The sequence below is a fragment of the Lepisma saccharinum genome, chromosome 11, assembly GCF_977018435.1.
Source record: "Lepisma saccharinum chromosome 11, izLepSacc3.1, whole genome shotgun sequence".
Classification (NCBI taxonomy): Eukaryota; Metazoa; Arthropoda; class Insecta; order Zygentoma; family Lepismatidae; genus Lepisma; species Lepisma saccharinum.
Window position 1 is genome coordinate 13,416,435 of NC_139239.1, and position 19,073 is coordinate 13,435,507.

Consider the following 19,073-nt stretch of genomic DNA (forward strand, 5'->3'; position numbering starts at 1 on the left):
CATTGTTATAATTCATTGATTCCCAAGGCCGACTGTGTCAGACTCGTGTAAAACAAATACAATCCGATCCACCAGTAGGAGCTCCTTGACCAAGTTACTGTGAAGAGGATGTTACAATATGAGTTTTGACAATGTCGCCTTCACTGGAACAGAATAAGTCACGTTTCACCTTCTGTCTTCAGCTCTTACCACTTCTTGGTACATGTAACAGATTGATGAAAACTGAAGTATCATCATTAAGTTCTGTAATGAGATTATGTCCATCTGACATCATGGCACCGTTGAATTGACAAGGAAAAAAATGCATTGGTCAACAGAAGAGCGTTGATTGAAACAATAAAGTGTACTAGCTAACGGACATCATTTAATTGATACGACACAATAGATTAGCCATAGAATACTGTTAAGTTCATAAGTATAAAATGGTATATTCATAGAACACTGTGCAGTTGATAAGGAGATAAAAGACTGGCCAGGTAACCCTGTTTAGTTGATAAGAAGATAACACGCTAGCCACGGAACACTGTTTAGTTGATAAGGAGATAACACGCTAGGCATTGGACACTGTTTAGTTGAAAGGAGATAACATGTTAGCCATGGAACACTGTTTACTTGAAACGATATAACAGGTCAGACATGGAACACTGTTTAGTTCATAAATATAAAATGGTATATTCATGGAACACTGTGTAGTTGATAAGGAGATAACAGACTGACCAGGTAACCCTGTTTAGTTGATATGAAGATAACAGGCTAGCCATCGAACGCTGTTTAGTTGATAAGGAGATAACACGCTAGGCATGGAACACTGTTTAGTTGATAAGGAGATAACACGCTAGGCATGGAACACTGTTTAGTTGAAAGGAGACAACATATTAGCCATGGAACACTGTTTAGTTGATAAATATAGGTAGAATGGGCTAGCCATGGAACATTATATAGTTAATAACGATGTAATAAACTAGCCATTGAATAATGTTTAGTTGATAAGGAGATAATAGACTTGCCAAAAGAACACCATACAGCTGGGGAGATAATATAGTTACCAGAATATCTCCGAGGTGATAAGGAGACAACGGCGTAAGGACCGTAATACAGCTGAGTTCGATAATCATGTTTGTGGTACTGGACGTGCAATGGTCAGAGTGAAGTCTCGAGATGGCCGAAATTGTCTTTGATTCTCCTTGAAATCGAGACAAGAACGATACCAGTCTCGCTACCGCGTGCAGCCAAAAGGTCCATGCCTTGTAGAGACGACTCGGTCTCTACCAGGAAAAATTGGCTGGCAACAATGGTGTGTGTGGTCGCACACGCATAGACCTTGGAGGTATCGGTGCAAATTGCCGTCGCCGGGACCTTGAACGGGGAAATCGTCCGGAGCAATATACCAGGGAGACAGGTGCGAAGGCGGACAACAAGCGTGGTACCTCGCAGGTTAGGTTACGTCCCAGGAGGCCCCTGCGAACATTTTTATTAGGAACAACTTTCCAGCGGAGAGCAGTAATGTATAAATAAGGCTTCTGGTGCAATTTAACGCGCTGCTTGTCCAGTTTCGGGGATGTAATTTAATAAACAGTTTCAATCCTGTGTCCATCATCAGTGTTGCCAGCCTCATGAACCGAAAAGTAACCATTTGGGGTTAATGAATGATTATTCAGAATGGTACCTAGTCTTCACGGTACGGAAAAGAGCTGATGGAATCTTTCCATACATAAGTTAGTTGAGTAAAGGCGGTCAGAGCGTGGTGTTGATCACATCACCTCCAGTATGGTCGAGATAATGTGTGGGCCTTATCTCCCCACTTTCACATATGTTTTCATCGCCCGATGTAATTCACGAAGGATGTTCCCTTAAAAACGAGTACAACTATCTAGGAAGATTCACAGTAACATATCAAGTTTTGATTCACGTATTCCATTAGTACCGAACTCACCCACCAGTAGCGCTGTCAGCATTGTTCTTGAAAATGGCTACATTTACTGGTGCGGAACGTGCTCGCTGTGTGCCCGTACTTCTTCCAGGAGGCAACCATAAATGGTATCGTGTATCTGGACATGCTACAAAATGTTATAATTCCTCAGTTCGACGAGGATGATCAAGATGGGCGCCTTTAGTATCATCAAGATGGGGGCACTACCACGTAGAAGTCCGAGATTTTCTTGATACCCGATTCCCAGGTCGGTGGATTGGTCGTGCAGGTCCAATTACATGGCCAACTCGCTCCCCAGATTTGACCCGTTAGATTTATCTTGTGGGGTTTCATTAAAGATTGTGTTTAGAATGAAATTGACTTCAGCTGGAATGTATGCCACGTTACAAATGGTAGCCACATCGACCCACCATGAATGTTGTATGACAAACTTGATGTGTTTTGCTTTGCAATGGCACCTCGACCGACTCTGTAAGTTATCTGAATAAGTTTCTATATGCTTTCAAAGTTGTAAAGTCCTTTTTGAATCACCCTGTATAGTTTGAGTTTCGTTCTTCATTTGTTCAACTTAACCGTGGTCTCTTGCAACATCGCAAAGAATGTGAGAAGTCTACTGGTGTGTGTGAAGCAATCACAACAGAACTCACACTAACTTGCTTTTGCTACGAATAAAATAGCAATCACACAAAGTCACTGTTGAATAGAACTGTGATTGCCAAGCAGAAATCACAGTTCAGGTAAACCTGTGATAACAAAATCACAGTTTTTCCACCACTACTGCATCAACGCCATAAGGTTTGATGTTTCAGAATTCGGAATTCTGGTTCTTCGGAAGGGTACGAATGTTTTTCTTCGGATTATGGAAAAGGAATAGATAAGATATATTTTGGTGGCTCTCCTGCCCATATTATTATAAAAAGAAAGAACATTTTTTTTAAATATTTACGTCACAAACTCGGCGTAAGGAGTGCTCTCCGGTTAGAAAAATATGACGGGAAAAATAACCAAGGAGAGGAGCATATTGTTTTCTTTACAATTAAAATCTCCGCCAGTTAAAAGGGGGATGGTGTTGACATACCCCTGACTTCTTGTTCACCCTGAAATTCTCCTACTAAAGAAAATTCAACTCGAGTAAAAATAACATGCGTTCTCATGCGCCGATGCGCAAACACGCACGCGCACGCACGCTGCATTACCTGCAAAAACAAAAGAACCTTGTTTGCACTCTGGCATGAATTCACCGTTGGCACACCCATAAGAGACAACCGCACAGAGGGAATTCGAGATTAGTAGATTATGCGTTATAACCGTGTGCATACGTGAACACAGTGCTCTGTGCAAACGGAGGGTAGTACGCCCTTTTTGGTGCGTTGGAGGTCGTATATACGTTTTCACGATGACTCGCTGGTCGGCGTAACTTTTTAATTCTTGCGCAGCGCTGGTCCGTGCGGTTACAGTGGAGACCCTGGTTTAGTTCCGAGGGTGGGTCAATTTCCCGCCAATATCTCTACATAAGGGACTCACTGTACCCATCAACAGGTACAGTCAACGGCAATAAATATGATTTGATTGATTGATTCGCTTTATTTTACTTTGTGCCACTTTTGGCTAATTGCGCAGATGGGGATAAGCGATGATATGATGAAAGGACACGAACGAACAGCCATGCCAAGGCCGGAATTCGAACCCGGGACCCCTAGCGTAGAAGCCCGATGTGTCTACGGCGATATGCGAATTTTCAATGGCAACATCTACGAACGCCGTGGAGTTAGGCAACACACATAACGCCTTGCAGGGAAGAGAGTATTTCAGGATATAGGTGTCCCATTTTTATTGGCGGTGACTGTACACTGTAAGAAGTTGACTAGAGAAATTGCGGTCTGAATCTGTCAATTTTCGCTGTCAGCCAACTACCGTAGAGCATGACAGTTTTTAAAGTATTACTAATCATTACATAGATTATCTAATTAAATTAATTTTAATCATTCTGTTCGTGTGGACCTCCGTGACAGAGTGGTTATCACATCGCACTACAATGCCAAAGGTCCCAGGTTTGAATCAGTGTTGCCACAATCTGAGGGCATATTTTCCATTTCCAAGGGGCAAAATTTCCCCTTTTCCACTCAGTTTCTCCCTTCACTAAAATCCTTTAAAAATAATAGTAATAAATAGTACATAATCTGTTCTATCTTTGAGTTTGGTGTCTTAAAATTTCCATCGAATTTTGGTATGTTTCATCCCATTTTCTTCGAAATTTGGTTTGAATTTCCCTTCATGTGGCAACACTGGTTTGAATCCAGACGTGGGCATGGGTGTTTTGTGAGCGTCCCTGCATCAAATTCGTGACATCATCACCTCATCCTCAACGTCGCGATTAACCAAACGTTGAAGAAAATCGACAAATGTCTACGGAATGGAAATTTTTCAAGAACACGTCAACAACCAAGTTTTAAATGTTAAACTGATCTTCCCATTCATAAAGTTTGTTCGGAATTGTTAAAAAAAAATAAACTATAAAAACATTCTTGTACAAAATAATTTCTGTCAAAAGCTGGTTCGAGAATCAATTTCGAAATTTGTTTAAGTCCACTTCAAGCTCATGTAGGCCAATCGGGACTGGATCTACAGTTTAAAAGTGGAATCCGAACCACTGTGCAGAAGACATCCCCTCGATTACGTTTCCACTACGCCATCGGGGAGGCTCGGTTGAACAATAAAGCATTTTCAGTCCCAAATCCTGACAAGCACAACAGATACTGGATTTTCCTGGTTTATTGGTGCATTTGTAAAAGTTGCTGACTTTTTCCATCTATAGGTTCATTTCCTGATTTTTCCATGATGTCCAAGTCAGTAGCAACCCTGTTACAGCATGCTCAATGGCGTGTCCACAAGTGTTCTAACAAGAAGGGTATGGTCCTTTTTTTCAGTTGTCGGCAGTGGTGCCAACTTTTGAAAAACACTGGATGAGCTGAACTCTTGAGATTTGTTGTATAACATTATGCAATAATGTATTGTCATAAGGAGACTGAAGATTTGCCCTAAAATACCTTGATTGTTTCCTTGGCCAGAAAATGTAAGTTTTTACGTTTAAAACCAATTTTAGGCAATTTCTGAGAGGAATATATGAATTTTATAGTGGCTCTTTTGGCCTATTTTAGTCATAAATGCCTATTTCGAAGATAACTGATTTTTGAGTGTATAATCCGGGGAAATGACGAAAAAGCTGTGGCTTTTTTGCCTGCCTATTTTGAGAATTTTTAGCCTGCCTTACTTTCCTGATAACAATGTAACCACGGAGAGAGTAAATAATATGGGACACTGAAAAGTATCATATGGAGATGTAACAGCTTATTTATGAAATATTTTGTTAACAGTCAGTAATTAAGTTGTGAGAATTCTCTGTGTGTATAATGATGAAACGTTTTGTTTTCTTAAACGCGGGAACTTCATTTATAAAATAAAATTAACAATAGGCAAAATTACTGTGTGGACTCGAGCCCCTCAGGCCCATATAAGTTGGCCTCAATGGTTGTCGGTACTATATTGAACTTTCTTTCCGTACAAACAACCGGCGCTAGACACGCCACATGCATGCTGTGTTTCTCCACCATCAACAATGTACCCACAATACCTTTCGTTCGTGTCGCAGAGAATTAAAACAAAAATCCTTGATACGAGATCAAAGCCAAACCGCACCATAGTCCTCCCACTTGGACATGGCTCTCCACAAGCTAATTGCGATTCAAACGCCCTCTCTATGGTGGTGATATTGGCCGAACTAACTGCTTACACAGCACGTGCACAGCAAAACTGCCCCCGGCTCTATATAGATGCTTTATCACCGCATAAAGTTCCATGGATTCGGGAGCGGGAGGGCAAGCGGATAGGAGAGGGATGGGGGGGGGGGGGTCAGGAAACTGTGAAATGCGTCCCACACGTGCAGTTCTCACTGTTAAACTCCATCTCAGCTGTTTATCTAGAAATAACTACTTCTCGTTTTAGGGGAGAATTCACACGTTTTGCAACAGTGATGCGCGCCATTATCATCAATGTGTGTGCAAATAATGTTGCTGAAATGATGGGTCGCGGGTCGTAACGGTCCGCGTTTCATCATTCTCTCCGTGTCGTCATCTTTACTGGGCTTTAAGTTAAGACCTGCCAATCGGTATTTGTCTCTTTCGTGGGCGGGCACGAAATATTGACGTTGTTCTTTCAACCGATCAAAGTGGTTTCTGTACTGCATTGCCAGATTGACAGCGCCGAACTCCGTGGCGGAGTGGTTAGCGCAGCGCGCTACGGCATCAGGAGTCGCAGGTTCGAATCTCGGCCTGGGCATGGATGTTCTTTCATCATCATATCATTACTCCTCCTCATCGTTGCGATTAGCCAAAAGTGAAAGAAAAGCGAAGTAAGAGAAACCAATCAACTAGATTTACAGCAGCAGCCGGCTTCGAACTAAGTTTGTGGAATGTTTCTGTGACATCAGAGTGCGAAAGGCAACAGAGCTACAACCACAAAACTATTACATTACTAATAAATCGAAGCAAAATAAACATTGAAATTACGAATTATTCCCCGATTTCAGTCTTTGAAATTGATAAATATATGCCCAGTATTAGTATTAATTACTATATATTCAGGAAACATCGATATATATTGAAGTGAAGAACTTAACTTGTGGATTTCACACGTCAGCTACACTTGAATGAAACGTGCTGAAGAAAGCAATATTCACATGTATTATCCAGTAAGAACGTAGGCCCTTTACATCTAGGAAACCAATAGGATGGAAGGTACTAATCTGATATTCCCCGGACAGATTTCTTCATTTTTGCAGAATAAACTACTTACGGTAATAAGTTCCTGTAGCATTGTCTAACATCTGGAAGGTGTTTTGTGTGATGTAATGGATTTCTTCAAATTTAAAAGTTTGGGGCTCATTTGAGGGCAGGTGACTCCGGCCAATTTCTAACATGCCTTTAACAGGGAGTCTATAGTGACAGCCGGGGAGCCAGAGCGGAGCGGAGGCGGGGCCGCGTTAGCGGTTGGGGTGGTAGGTCAATTACCCCAGGGGCAGAGCCCGGAATCGGTGGGAAATTTGGACTCAAAAATTTCAAACGAAAATAATTTGTTTCTTTAAATTTCCCACCGATTCCGGGACGAAAAACCGCGAAGCAGATAGGCTACACCTTAAAGAATGTTCCGCGAAGCAGATAGGTAAGTATGTTTGCGTTCCGGACCGTACAGGACCAAAACTGAATGTAGAACCTGTCCGGCTGTGAAGGACCAGAAATGAATGATGATCCGAACCGGTAGGATCTAAATGTAAGTGAAATTGTAGGTACCACTTACATCTCTCTGGTATGGATTGTGTCGCTACAGGGCAAAGTTCACCGCGATCCTCTTGGGAGTTGTAAAGAAAACACAGGCACTCACACTGATAACTATAACTATGTATTATAAGGTATATGCACATAACACTTGATTACACTTCCCATGCACTCCTGTCTAGGGAAAACTGTTTACACGAAGTTGCAGCTGGTGTTACAACAACGCGCCACTAATGAAACGTAGCCACGTTGGGCTTACGGTATCCATAATTGTCCGCGACGGTTTCTGGCTGTGTCCCGAGTGGCCTCTCTACGCACACTGGCTGGAAGTAACTACCGCGCTAAAATGGCGGCAACTAGACACCGCGCTAAGATTGAATTACCCAATGGGAGTGCAGGTTACTTAAGGCATTTGAAATACACAAATAAACAATTGAAGCTATATGCAATATAAAATATATAAAGAAAGAATAAACATGGTTACTTTTATAGATAAATCTCCAACATACTCCCCCCCGTTGGAATGTTCACATCCAACCTAACACTAGGGGATACATTGTCAATGTTTTAGCTCATGGAGCGTCTTCTTCCCAATGTGGTAAAGGCACAATTTTGCTTAATGCTCTCTTGTAGACTCCGTCTCTAGTACGAACGGTGACTACGCGCACTAGGTTATCCCTTCCCGGAAACACTTCTTGGACGACGCCGACTCTCCACGAGAGTGGTGGAATATTGTCCTCCTTCAATAGCACTGGTGTGCCAGGCTTCAAATTCGACTGAACGGCTGTCCATTTCTGTCGCTGCTGCAGACTATGCAGGTAGTCCTGAGACCACTTCCTCCATACTCGCTGCTGGAACTGCTGTATGCGCTGCCATCTGGATAATCTGTTGGCAGCCAGATCTGTAATGTTTGGTTCAGGAAATGAGGTTAGAGGACCTCCAATAAGAAAATGACCAGGGGTAATGTAGCTGAATTCATCATGAGAATCAGGGAGTGTGGAAAGAGGACGGGAGTTGAGGCAGGCCTCTATTTGGCATAGCAGAGTTACTAGTTCTTCGTATGTTAGCACGGCGTTTCCTGCTACTCTGCGAAGATGGTATTTCATAGACTTCACTGCACTTTCAAAAATCCCGCCGAATGATGGACTGCGTGGTGGAGAATACTTCCATTGGAAATTCTCTTCTGCTGCAAATCTGTTGATGTCCTTGTTGAACTCTTGTGATTGAAAGAGTTTACGTAATTCCTGCAATTCATTTTTAGCACCATGGAACGTCGTAGCATTGTCGCTAAAAATACTTGCACACTTTCCTCTTCTCGCGGTGAAGCGTAGTAGAGCTGCGATGAAGGCTTGCGATGTCAAGTCTGAGACAATCTCTAGATGAATTGCCCTTGTGGCAAGACAAGTGAAAACTGCAATGTAGCATTTTCTTGTGGATCTGCTTCTTGCGGCTCCGGTCTTGATGTGGTATGGCCCTGCGTAATCAACGCCTACGTGATGGAATGCCTTGCTGGGTCTCACTCTACTGGAGGGTAACTGCCCCATCAGCTGCTGGGCTGCTGAAGCCTTCAAACGATAGCATATGTTGCACTGGTGAATGATCTGTTTGACCACCTTGGACTTTGAACACAATAAGTTCACACTTATGTGACCCTCTGAATCAATTGATCTTACGAAGAGAACGCTGCCATAGTTTCTCTCTGATGCATCAGAGAAACCGTGAATTTGAACTTTACGTATGTCTCCTGGAGCCAAAACGAACCGTGGTACTTTTACTTCGTTAATACATGTGAGCTGCGAATGAAGACGACGCCATGTTTTCTGCAAATCTATAGGAAGCGGATCATCCCATCCTACATTGTGGAGCCCTAACTGCTGCAGGAACGACTTGTATGTTATCACCACTGGCGATATTAGTCCGATTGGATCGAACACTTGTGCAATTATGCTGGCAACTTGGCGCTTTGAGAAGATCTTCAACGAGCCTACATCCACTGTTGTGGCGACCTTGCTGTCCATAAGAAATTCGTCCGTGGATGGGCGCCATGAAATTCCCAATGTTTTTGTGCCTTCTGTGTCGAATTGCACTAGATCCTGTACTGCCTTCAATTCTTCTGGAATAGATTCTAACACTGCCTTGCTATTGGAGCATCATTTACGTAGATTGAATCCTCCCTTCCGGAGTAATTCTGTGAGACTTTCACGCAGCTTTATTGCACCTTCAATGCAATGATTTCCTCCCAGAAAATCGTCAACGTAGAAGTCATGTGTTAAGACATGAGTGGCTACTGTGAAATTTGATGATTCATCTTCTGCCAACTGCTTGAGGCATCTTGTGGCCAAGAATGAACTTGAAGTTAATCCATAAGTGACTGTGTTCAAACTGTAAACATGGATCGGTTCGTCACGTGATGCTCTCCATAAGATGCATTGAAGTGGTCTGTCTTCTGAATGCATGTTAATTTGCCTATACATTTTAGCCGTGTCTGCAGTCAGTGCGATTTTGTGACTACGAAATCTGAGCAGGATTGAAAACAATTCTTCTTGTATCGTGGGACCAATCATTTGTATACTGTTCAACGATTCCCCCGTAGTTGTGGGCGAGCTTCCATCAAAAAACACTCTTAAACGTGTAGTTTTGCTTGATTCCTTGATCACACAGTGATGTGGAATGTAGTACCTTGTCTCCTTGTCTCTGGATACATCTTCCAATGTCCCAATTGGTTGCATGTGTTTGAGTTGTTGGTACTCGACCATGAATTCTGTGTACTCTCTTTTCAATTCCATGTTCCGATCCAGTCTTCTTTCTAATTGGTTAAATCGTGAAATCGCTGTTTGCAGAGAGTCACCAAGAACAGATCTGTCCTTCTTCAAGGGCAGCTTGACTGTGTATCGACCTTCTCGATCACGAGATGTAGTTTCCTGGAAATGTTTTTCACAGGCGATTTCTTCTGGCGAAGACAACTTATCATGGAATTCCTCCAAATCCCAAAATCTCTGTAAATGGAAATTGACTGTATCTTCTGTGCGAACAAAGAATGACTTCGAAGGTCCGTTCGTAGATGGTGCATTGGGAATCCTTCCTGCTACAATCCATCCAAACTCAGTGTTTTGCAACGCTGGATAGTTTCCTGTTCTTGAAAGTTTTTCTGGCTTGAGAATCGTGTAGAACACATCTGCAGACAGAAGTAGGTCAATGTTGCCAGGTGTATGGAAGCTAGGATCTGCTAAATGTATGTCACTCGGAATTCCCCATGTGGAAGTTTCGAGCCTCTGCGCTGGCATCGAACCTGTGATGTTTGGCAAGATGGAACAAGATATATCCATGGTGAATCCACTTATGCTGGATTTAATCTGCGTCTCCATGGTGTGAAAGGCTTGCACTGTAGCTTCATTTATCCCTTGGATTGGAATTCGGCGTTTTTGTTTCTTGATGCGTAGCTGCTGAGCAAGATGCTCTGTCATAATATTACTCTGCGAGGCTCCATCCAAAAGTGCACGACATGGGAGCCACTCGCCGTATGCGTTCTTGATTTTTATGACTGCTGTGGCTAGGAGAACTTGCGAAGTTTCTCTGTTCTTGACAGAACAATATGTTGCTTTAGTCTGGACATCATTATCCTGAAAACGAGTATCATCGCCTACTGCCGATTTACTTCTGGATTTACTGGACTGCTTCTGTGTTTGACGTTCTCTGTTGTTCTTATCTTCATGAAGAAGGGAATTATGTTTCTCGCCGCAATACTTGCAAGATCCTGCCTTGCATCCTGACCTAAATCCCTGGTGATCTGACTGTCCAAGACAATTGAAACAGATCTGGTTTTCTCGAAGAAATTTGTACTTCTGAGCTATAGTAGCTGCTTTGAAAGAACTGCACGCAAACAACGGATGCTTATTATTCTTCATAGTATCCTTGCAATACAGGCATGAAGGAGATACAGTAGAAACATACGATCTTGAAGGAGAAGGATGCGCAGGTTTGTGACTTTGTTGTTTGGTGTTGCCACTAAACTGTGGTTTGAATGTTGATCTTTCATTGGAAATTGGTTTGAATTTCTCTAAAGCCTTGGTTCTGTGCTCTAGAAATTGAAACAAACTGTCAAGAGTGGTGAATTCAGAATCATTCACTTCTAATTCAAAAGCTTTTCGGGTGGTGGCATCAAGCTGAGAGGTAAGATGTTGAACTAACACTATATCTGATAGTGAACTATCTCCTGCTAATAATTTTAACGCTGAGATGGAACTGATTGCTGTGTTTGTGAACGCTCGCAACTCTTCTGCATTTTCTCTCGACACTGGTTTTATATGCAAAATATCATTGACGTGTGAAGCAGCTATGAGACGCTTGTTGTCAAAACGCTCTTGGAGTTGTTTCCACGCTACACCGTAGTTGGATGCTGTAATTGGTATGCTTTCAATGATTTGCAATGCCTCACCCTTCAGTGCGACACGTAAATACTGGAATTTCTGAATATCTGAAATATCCGAATTATCATGTATGAGCGAAGAAAATGTGTCTTTGAATGATACCCATTGGGTGTAATTTCCACTGAAATGTGGAAGCTCTATTAATGGCAACTTGACTTGAGACTTGCACGAAGCCCTGTGTTCATTTTCCGCGCCGTCTGTATTTGAATGATTTCCCTCAATTAATGTTAGCATCTGCGACTTGAGATCGAAATATGAAAGTTCGATTGTCTCTCGAACTGCCGTGTGTTCATCGTCTGTGGCTTCAAATTCAATGCAATCCTGAATTTCTTCTAGCTTGGGCCATAATGTGTTCAGTTGCTCCAGCCGAACCTTTATCTGTTGAACGTTCGGCGCCTCTGGATCAACACTGCTAATATACGACTGCAATCTCGTTATTTGCCCCCTGTAGGCGGCACGTTGCTTTAGAAGATGTGCTAAGTCTGCCATGCCTCAAGGTGGGAGGGACAAGCAATGCGTATTGAAATGAAAGGAAAAATGAGGAAATATTGAACCAAACACTGTTGTACTAACCGATCTGGCATTCACTGGACCATCTGGGCATCTGAAGTCCTGGTTAGGCTGCAACACTGCGGGTACTCGAACAGCTGATGCACGGTTGCTATAGTGATGTCACGTCTGCACGCGTGGGCTGCTATGCACCTCTCCGCGATACGTTTTTCCTCGCTACCGCACGAAAACGAACGAAAAAGCCAGTCCCGTGAAGGAACAGAAAACTGCAATCTAAAAATAACTCAGGGACACACCACCGGTGTATGACGTCATGTCACTGGTCGCCGACCGAACCTCACACAGCGGGAGGGGAGAAGGGAGAGGAGTGTGAAACGTCACTGACAAGCGAACAACGAGAGCGCTCTCGTTCGGGGAAGTCCCGGGCGTATCCTTCAGCCACGTGAAAAATATCTCGCGCGCTAACGAATGACGTAATGCTTTCAATAACTTGTAGTTACTGTACTTGAAAATAAAGTTTGCACAACACAATGTCACTAAATTCACTGATGATAACGTACCTCATGTTCAATACAAAGGAGATCGCGGCCTGCGGAGGACCAAAATGTTTGCGTTCCGGACCGTACAGGACCAAAACTGAATGTAGAACCTGTCCGGCTGTGAAGGACCAGAAATGAATGATGATCCGAACCGGTAGGATCTAAATGTAAGTGAAATTGTAGGTACCACTTACATCTCTCTGGTATGGATTGTGTCGCTACAGGGCAAAGTTCACCGCGATCCTCTTGGGAGTTGTAAAGAAAACACAGGCACTCACACTGATAACTATAACTATGTATTATAAGGTATATGCACATAACACTTGATTACACTTCCCATGCACTCCTGTCTAGGGAAAACTGTTTACACGAAGTTGCAGCTGGTGTTACAACAACGCGCCACTAATGAAACGTAGCCACGTTGGGCTTACGGTATCCATAATTGTCCGCGACGGTTTCTGGCTGTGTCCCGAGTGGCCTCTCTACGCACACTGGCTGGAAGTAACTACCGCGCTAAAATGGCGGCAACTAGACACCGCGCTAAGATTGAATTACCCAATGGGAGTGCAGGTTACTTAAGGCATTTGAAATACACAAATAAACAATTGAAGCTATATGCAATATAAAATATATAAAGAAAGAATAAACATGGTTACTTTTATAGATAAATCTCCAACAAAGTACAAATGTCAAAAATTGACAAAACGAAGAAGTTATAGGTGTCCGGGGAATATCAGATTTTTACCGAATGGAAAAATAGAGTAGCAGTCTATTGTCCAAAAGGCAAGTATTAAAGAAATAAGAGCAGAATAAACGGTAACCATGTGGAGAGAGTACATGAAATGAGAGAGAGAGAGAGAAGACATTACTGCAACGAGTAAGAAATGAGAATTGGAAGAAGAAACAAAAAAGAAATATACGAAACGAAATCAGAACATGCATTGCTTGGATACTCACCGTTCAACTGTTTTAAGTCGGATCTCTCTGTTCTAAGTGGTTCCCTGTATATCATTGGATCGGTTCCGGAGAAGTCTGCAACTGTGGCGGTGTACAGTTGGCCGTCTGTAAAGGAAGAAACATATACTCAGTAATTTATCCACATAAACGCACACCTGCACCTAAATCCATCCCTTCAAATTTTTCCCAACACAGTCCCAATTTTATTTTCATTAAGGTCAAAATTATGATTATTTTGGTGCTAAATTCACCTTTATGCCCCTAAAAACGATCTTGAACATCGCAAATGGAAAATTCTTAATACAGTCCTGTACTCTTAACACACACACATACAATAGTACAATGAGCAGAATTATACAATGAAGGTGAGGTGTGACAATTTCACACCAGGCATGCATTTATTTCAATACTAGCTGATTACCCAGCGTTGCCCGGGTGTCTAATGAAGTCTAACTATAGCGTAAAATGTAACTAATTTTAATTACAGGAATTTAAAAGTATAATTACAGTATACAAATTATAAAGTAATATCTTTTACAAATTCACTATAATAGCCTATAAATTTAACAACAATTTTTGAACAACATTTTTAGTTCTACCTCCAAGAGGAAGAATAAATAAATTGAACGCCATCACTATTCATCTTAGCGACCCCGAAAACTATGGATTCAACACAAATTTCGATCGTTTCACATGTCACCTTCTTCCCACCCCCAGGTGTGACAGGGGTGTCTTGGAGTTGAACGGCATTGGGAGTGTCACTATTCATCTTAGCGACGCCGAAAACTATTGATTCCACACTAAGATAGGTCGTTTTTTTTTTTTACATGTCAGCCATTCCCACCCACCCCTAGGGGTGCCAGGGGTGTCTTGGGAGTTGAACGGCCACTATTCATATTAGCGACCCAGATAATTATTGATTCCATACTCATATCCGTCGTTTTACATGTCACCCCCTTCCCACCGCACCCCTAAGGGGTTTCTTGGAGTCGAATGGCATTGGGAGTGTCACTATTCATCTTAGCGACCCCGAAAACTATTGATTCCACACTAATATCTGTCATTTTCGATTATTTTTACATATCACCCACTTCCCACCCCCACCCCTAGGGTGCCAGGGGTGTCTAGGAGTTGAGCGGCATTGGTAGTGTCACTATTCATCTACCCCCACCTCAAGGGGTGCCAGGAGTGTCTTACCCCCACAGTATTTGTTTCGAGATTGCAAGCGATACGTGTTCCAAGTTTGGTTGAAATCGCTCCAGGCGTTCGAGAGTTATGCTGGAACAACCAACACATCCATTTTTATATAGAGAGATATCATCAGAATGGGCACTGCTACTAAAGAAAATCCACGCATAATTTGAGAGCATGAATTTCTCCCCATGTTGCAAGTGGAAACGATTTCCAAATTTGATTATTAAGCTTGATACCGTGTTTGAAAAATATGATGAATAAGTATTTACAGAATTCCATGTATTCCTTATGGAGAGACAACTTCAAATTCAAGTTTTCGGCTAAACAAATGGAAGTTTCGACTCTTTCTAGCGAAAATATAATCTTCCATGGATCCTCTACCCGATCAAATGTTTCTTTTTCGCCATCGGAAGTTTGATATCCCCAAGAAAACGAAACGGATAAGATATTTTTTCAAAAGAGCGGCATCACTCCAGGATTTTGATAGTTCTGCTTCGAATGTACTATGTGCTACCCTAGAACAAGTCGGATCTTGATATGTGAACAATATGTACTCAAATCATATATTAGAATTGTCTAATAATTTAAATGGCATGTTGGGTTAAATTACTCACATCTCTATACGCCCTTCCCACAACTGTCGCAGTAATGTACTATTTTGTTTATCATTCTTGGCTGGAGTCGCTGGCTTCACATTTGAAGATCCAGACTGTCTTCATTACAAAGGCTTCGATTTAAATTTAATTAAAAGAGCACATCGGTCAAATATGGAAAATGTGATGCACGAGATATATATATTTTTCTGTTTTCGAAAATACAGAAAAGAATAGAGCAGAAATAAAGGTTGTCGCTAGATCGTATAAATTGTCTACCGTTGAATAATTTTGGAGGGATTTTGGAAAAAATGTGGACACACCACCGATTTTCTGAGCGTCACAAAATTTGGTTTGGTAGTTTCTGAACAACAATTTTGCAATATCCAGCTATCGTTCTGCACGTAAAAAGTAAGAAAGATGCTGGATGTATAAACAGGGAAAGTGTCCTTTTTTCGGCTCTTCGAACCTTGTCCTTCCTAGCATCGCACCTCAATTTGTCACCGCCGAAATCAGGAGTTACGCGTGGCAAGTCTGCAAACCCAGGGCTTGTCCTCCTTCCTGGCCGAAGCCGCGTATTTATAGCATGGCTATACGAAGGAGCCTTCTTCCTCTCTCTCCAGGATTCCAGCCATGGAGAAATGGCTCCATTTCGGTTAGACCTAAGAGCCGAGAGCCTGAGATCTCTTGGAGAGGCTGGGTGGGACAGGGACGAGCCATTTCGAAGACAATGCATCCATCTCTCTCGCTCAACGATGTTGTACGAAACGTGAAAGAAAAAGAGAAAAAAAAATCTAGCCACAAGATCTTGTCTTCAAACGACCTCCATGCTCCATTTCCGTAAAATTGGAACTTTTGAAAACGGCCTTATCCCATCTCCCCTCTTCCTGCGATCTCATATTCACGCCCGCGCGACTTTTCCTAGGTTTCCTAAGTCCTGTTTTATTTACTGTTATTTCCCGGACGACCACCGAGAGGAAATCCAAGAAGTATAAACGCTTATCATCCTTGTCAACAATCCCGTGTTTTCGTTTTCATCCCGTCTTCAGGGAGGGTGCAGCTGCTGTTTTTGTCGTCGAGTTAAACCGGCATTTTTCTTTCCGAATGACCCTCACCCTTCTCCCCTTTTTCTCATCTTTCGCCCATTATTACCTCACGGTTCGATACACCTGACCGTGCAATAACGTTACCAGAATCCGATTTCTCCTCTCGTTCCTCGAAACAGAAGGAAAAAGGTCAGAAAATAAGATAAGGACATCAATGAAGAGGAACCACGACAAACCAAAGATGTTAGCTGAACGGATGGGAGAGAATGTGTTGTTTTTTTCCGCACGGTTCGCCATCGAAAGTGATCTGATATCTCCATGTATTCCAGAAAGCAAGAATCGCAATGAACCTAGATAGCTACGGTAAAAAACTAAAAATGCATGTTATGTAAGTTATTGTCAGTTTGTTAGCAATACAGGGTGCATCATAATAGACTATACAACTTTAAGAATTTATTTCTACTAAACTATATGGAATATAACAATGATATTTGTTGTGTATCAATCAGTAACACATCAAGTTTCTACGAATGTCTACAAATAGCTACACATGTTCAATGTGGCTTCCACAAGTTAGGTGACAAACAACCCATCGAAATTCCAGTTCTTGCGACACTTTTCCCCAAAACTCCTCGTCCACCAAAGCAAGAGCGTTTCTTATTATCTATCCCCTTTAGCTGTTGCACAATCTGCGGCATAAGTGGCTCGTAGACTTTATATTTCACACAGCCCCAAATGAAGAAGTCTTGAGGGGTGTAAGGTCTGGAAACTTTAAGACAAAAAGTCGCCATTTTCTTTACATGTCGCCGAGTTTACAAAAGTCTTGCGCATGAACACAAAACTTGAAGATTTTCTCATTGTTATACAGCAAACCTGATAGTTGTGTTTCAGATATAGATATATATTTTTAAAAAAATAAACCTGATACACGATGTAAAAGAGACTGGTTAGAGAAACGAAGTCCCACACGAGTGCATGCATATTGACAAATTTGGATCAGATATTGGCCTGAATGCAGACTTTATATAGGATTCACGCAAACACATTGGGTGAGAAGAGTAAACAGTCAAACAATCAAGATTGACTAACGACAAAAAGTGGGTGGAATTAAAGGAAATGAATACGATAAAACCAAATATTTGCACAAACAATTCCTCCAACTCCCGACAGAGTTAAGATTCAGGACGAATTATACCACAACGCAGTGACTGTTGAGGTATTAATTTTTTTCTTTATTTTACAAGAAGTGCATGTCCATCTCTATTGGCAGTAGCCCACATGCCTACAATATTCGAGTAATATACTTTTTTCTTTCGAAAATGTCGTCGTTATTTGTTGACGTCACATCGACTTTTCCACTTTTCGTAGCCTTTTAACAAGCTTTATTTGTACCTTTTACCATCTTTTTCTTTCGGATGTCCAATAGAAAATTGTCATCATAGAATCCATCTGATAGTGGATGTTGACAGAAGGAAAAATCCAATGCTGACCAAGCATATATGTCGATTTTGTTCTCAGATAGGGCTAATATTGCACCTTGCTTCTCCCCCCAAAGAAAAAAGGTTAGTCCACTCCAGAAACTATAAGAAGAACTAAGGAACTGTCGTAAAGTATCACGTGCTGCTATCCTTTGATGGAAAGTCGGAGTTTTGTAAACAGATAATTTCTACGGACTTCCTTGAATGAACCACCCAAGCATTCACCTGGAAAAAGCCATCCTTATAACCAGAAACCAATCGCGAGGCAGTAAGGTCAGTTTAAACAATAGTTTATTCTGATTGGCTGTTGAAAACATGGCGTGAAAATACCGCTCTTTTCACAGAAACATTCAGATGACTCAATTTCCTTCATAAATACATGTCGCAATAACACGGGAGGGGAAACTTTAACGTCCAGTATTGAGCCATGACAAAATTTGGAGCGTCGTGGTTATTTCCAACCTCCAATGGCACAAGATGGCGGGGCAAATTTCCAGAAGATGCTCGTCTGATTGGTTGTTCCATCCACGTGTTGTGGCTTAGGTACTACCATACCTCTGTAAGAGCCAATCATGTCGCTTAACGTACCCAGGATGGCCACTCTAGGACCATGATAAAATTCACGTATATTTCCCGGTTTTTTTTTTTTTTTAAATATTTCAACTTTACGTATTACCATCTCTCACCCCCCCCCACTCACACACACAAATATATTACCAATATAAAAATATCTGTGTGATTCCAATCCTATCCAAAAATCCTAGTTCAATTCAATTAAACGGCATATCTATATTTAAATATATAAATATTTAATTTATTGTTAATTTATAAGGATTTCAAACTCTTATTTACCTAAACAACTTCAAGACAACTTATCTTGCAATAATCTTCAGTCTGTCTAATACATTGTTTTGTAAAGAACACTAACAAAGTAAACGGATTGAGAGAATACTGTTTTCTTTTCCTTCCTGGATACAAATAAAAGCTAAATTGTGAAAAACTTGCCTCAGGGCATTTTTAAACATGCATAAATTCAATGGGATTTGGATTAATAAAAGTAGCAATTTTT

The 19,073-nt window shown here is 41.7% G+C and overlaps 1 protein-coding gene across 9 annotated transcripts in view; it reads right to left on the reverse strand.

Moving 5' to 3' along the window:
- The window catches only part of LOC145994644 (semaphorin-1A-like), a 487,954-nt gene that overhangs the window by 60,387 nt on the left and 408,494 nt on the right, over positions 1-19,073 (reverse strand). For all 9 annotated transcript variants that reach the window (XR_014442390.1, XM_083130750.1, XM_083130748.1 and 6 more), the window contains exon 8: positions 13,694-13,798. Coding sequence is in view for 8 of the 9 variants with exons in the window: in XM_083130750.1 (XP_082986876.1) it covers positions 13,694-13,798 (105 nt within the window). In the remaining variant the exon portion in view is untranslated. The remainder of the gene's footprint in view (positions 1-13,693; positions 13,799-19,073) is intronic.